At 10.2% G+C, this 1,465-nt stretch overlaps 1 protein-coding gene across 1 annotated transcript, besides 10 other annotated features; it reads right to left on the bottom strand.

Annotated features, from left to right (window-relative positions):
* Nucleotides 1-65: 65 nt before the first annotated feature.
* Nucleotides 66-158: a microsatellite.
* Nucleotides 159-330: a repeat region.
* A 15-nt stretch (nt 331-345) lies between these two features.
* Nucleotides 346-389: a repeat region.
* Nucleotides 390-398: 9 nt separating this feature from the next.
* Nucleotides 399-581: a repeat region.
* A 33-nt stretch (nt 582-614) lies between these two features.
* Nucleotides 615-664: a repeat region.
* Nucleotides 665-808: a repeat region.
* FPSE_11259 (uncharacterized protein) lies at nt 694-1,398 on the bottom strand (the record flags this gene model as incomplete). Its single annotated transcript, XM_009264376.1, has 6 exons — nt 694-703; nt 960-981; nt 1,102-1,108; nt 1,263-1,271; nt 1,321-1,342; nt 1,373-1,398. Coding segments are annotated over 6 exons (96 nt in total), but the record flags the coding sequence as incomplete, so codon positions are not given.
* Nucleotides 810-952: a repeat region.
* Nucleotides 983-1,027: a repeat region.
* Nucleotides 1,065-1,145: a repeat region.
* Nucleotides 1,146-1,303: a microsatellite.
* Nucleotides 1,399-1,465: the final 67 nt, after the last annotated feature.

Genomic DNA, 1,465 nt, shown 5'->3' with positions numbered 1-1,465 from the left:
AAATAATTATAAATACTATTATATAAGCTTTTTTATTAAGGCTTTATTATTATATAACTTATAATATTAATTAATTATATAAAGTAATAAGTAAATAGACTAAAAATTAATTAATAACTTAATAAATTAAATAAGTATTAACTTTAAAATTACTTAATATTATATTATAAAAGGAAAAAACTAATTATATATATAATATAAGAAATATTTTTTTTATTAGTAATATATATATTCTTTTTAGAAAATTAATTATTAGGAAAATCTTATTTTAATATTTTAAGTTTTTAATTTAAATATATTTTTTATTAAAATTTTTAAAGATATTAAAAAGACTAAAGCTTTAGCTTATAGTTATAAAAAATTAAATTAAAATAAATTTAAAAATATAACCTAGCTAGTAATACTTATAAGTTTTATATTTTATATATATATATTTATATATTAATAGTAAGTTTAAGAAATATTATTATATTAATTTTATAGATATAATAGCTTTTACTTATAATAAATTTAATTTAATAAAATATTACTTTAGTATTTTAATTATTAATAGAACTTATTTTTAAACTTATTTATATTTACCTTTTTACTTTTAAATCTTTCCTTTATAAGGCTAAAACTTAATTTCTTTATATATAGTTTAAAAATAATACTATTTATTTATAAAATAATAATTATAATAGAAATATAAAGTTAAATATTACTATTATTAATAAGAAAAATATTAAAAGTAATTATAAAATATATATAAGTATAAATATAAATATAAATTATAAAGATATATAATTAAGTTAAAAGTAGTAATAAAGTTATTAGTTATTAAATTAATTTAAAATAATTAAATTACTTAAAGTATTATAAAATAAATATATATTATTTAAAAAGCTTTAATAATATATTTAATAAGTATATTATATAAATAAGTATTATAATTTAATATATAATTATTAAAGACTTACTTTTTTCCTTTAATTATACTACCTATTAAATTAGTTATATTATAAGCTATTTAATATAAATATTTATAGCTTATAACTTTAAAACTATAAGCTACCTTATAAGACTTATAATAAATATATTTACTTATATTATAAGCTTAACCTTTAAACTATAAATACTTTTATATATATATATATTCTTTTAATATTAATTAATATAATTAGCTTATTAATTATTAATAAAAATTTTTTACTTAAATATATTTAATTTATTTTATTTACTATTAAGAGATATAATACTTTATAATTACTTAATAATAATACCTTATAATTCTATTAATATAAACTAATATAAATTAATTTATCCTTTAAAAACTTTTACCTTATTATAATAGTACTTATAGCTATTTATAAAGTCTAATTATAATACTTACTATAATATAGTTAATAAGTAAATAGACTATATAAATAAGTAAATTAAAAATCCCTTACTTTATATTTTTACTATTTAATTAGATAATTCTTAA

This window comes from Fusarium pseudograminearum (assembly GCF_000303195.2).
Source record: "Fusarium pseudograminearum CS3096 unplaced genomic scaffold Unplaced105, whole genome shotgun sequence".
NCBI lineage: Eukaryota > Fungi > Ascomycota > Sordariomycetes > Hypocreales > Nectriaceae > Fusarium > Fusarium pseudograminearum.
The sequence above is the reverse complement of the archived record's forward strand: the minus strand, read 5'-3'. Positions and strand labels throughout refer to the sequence as shown.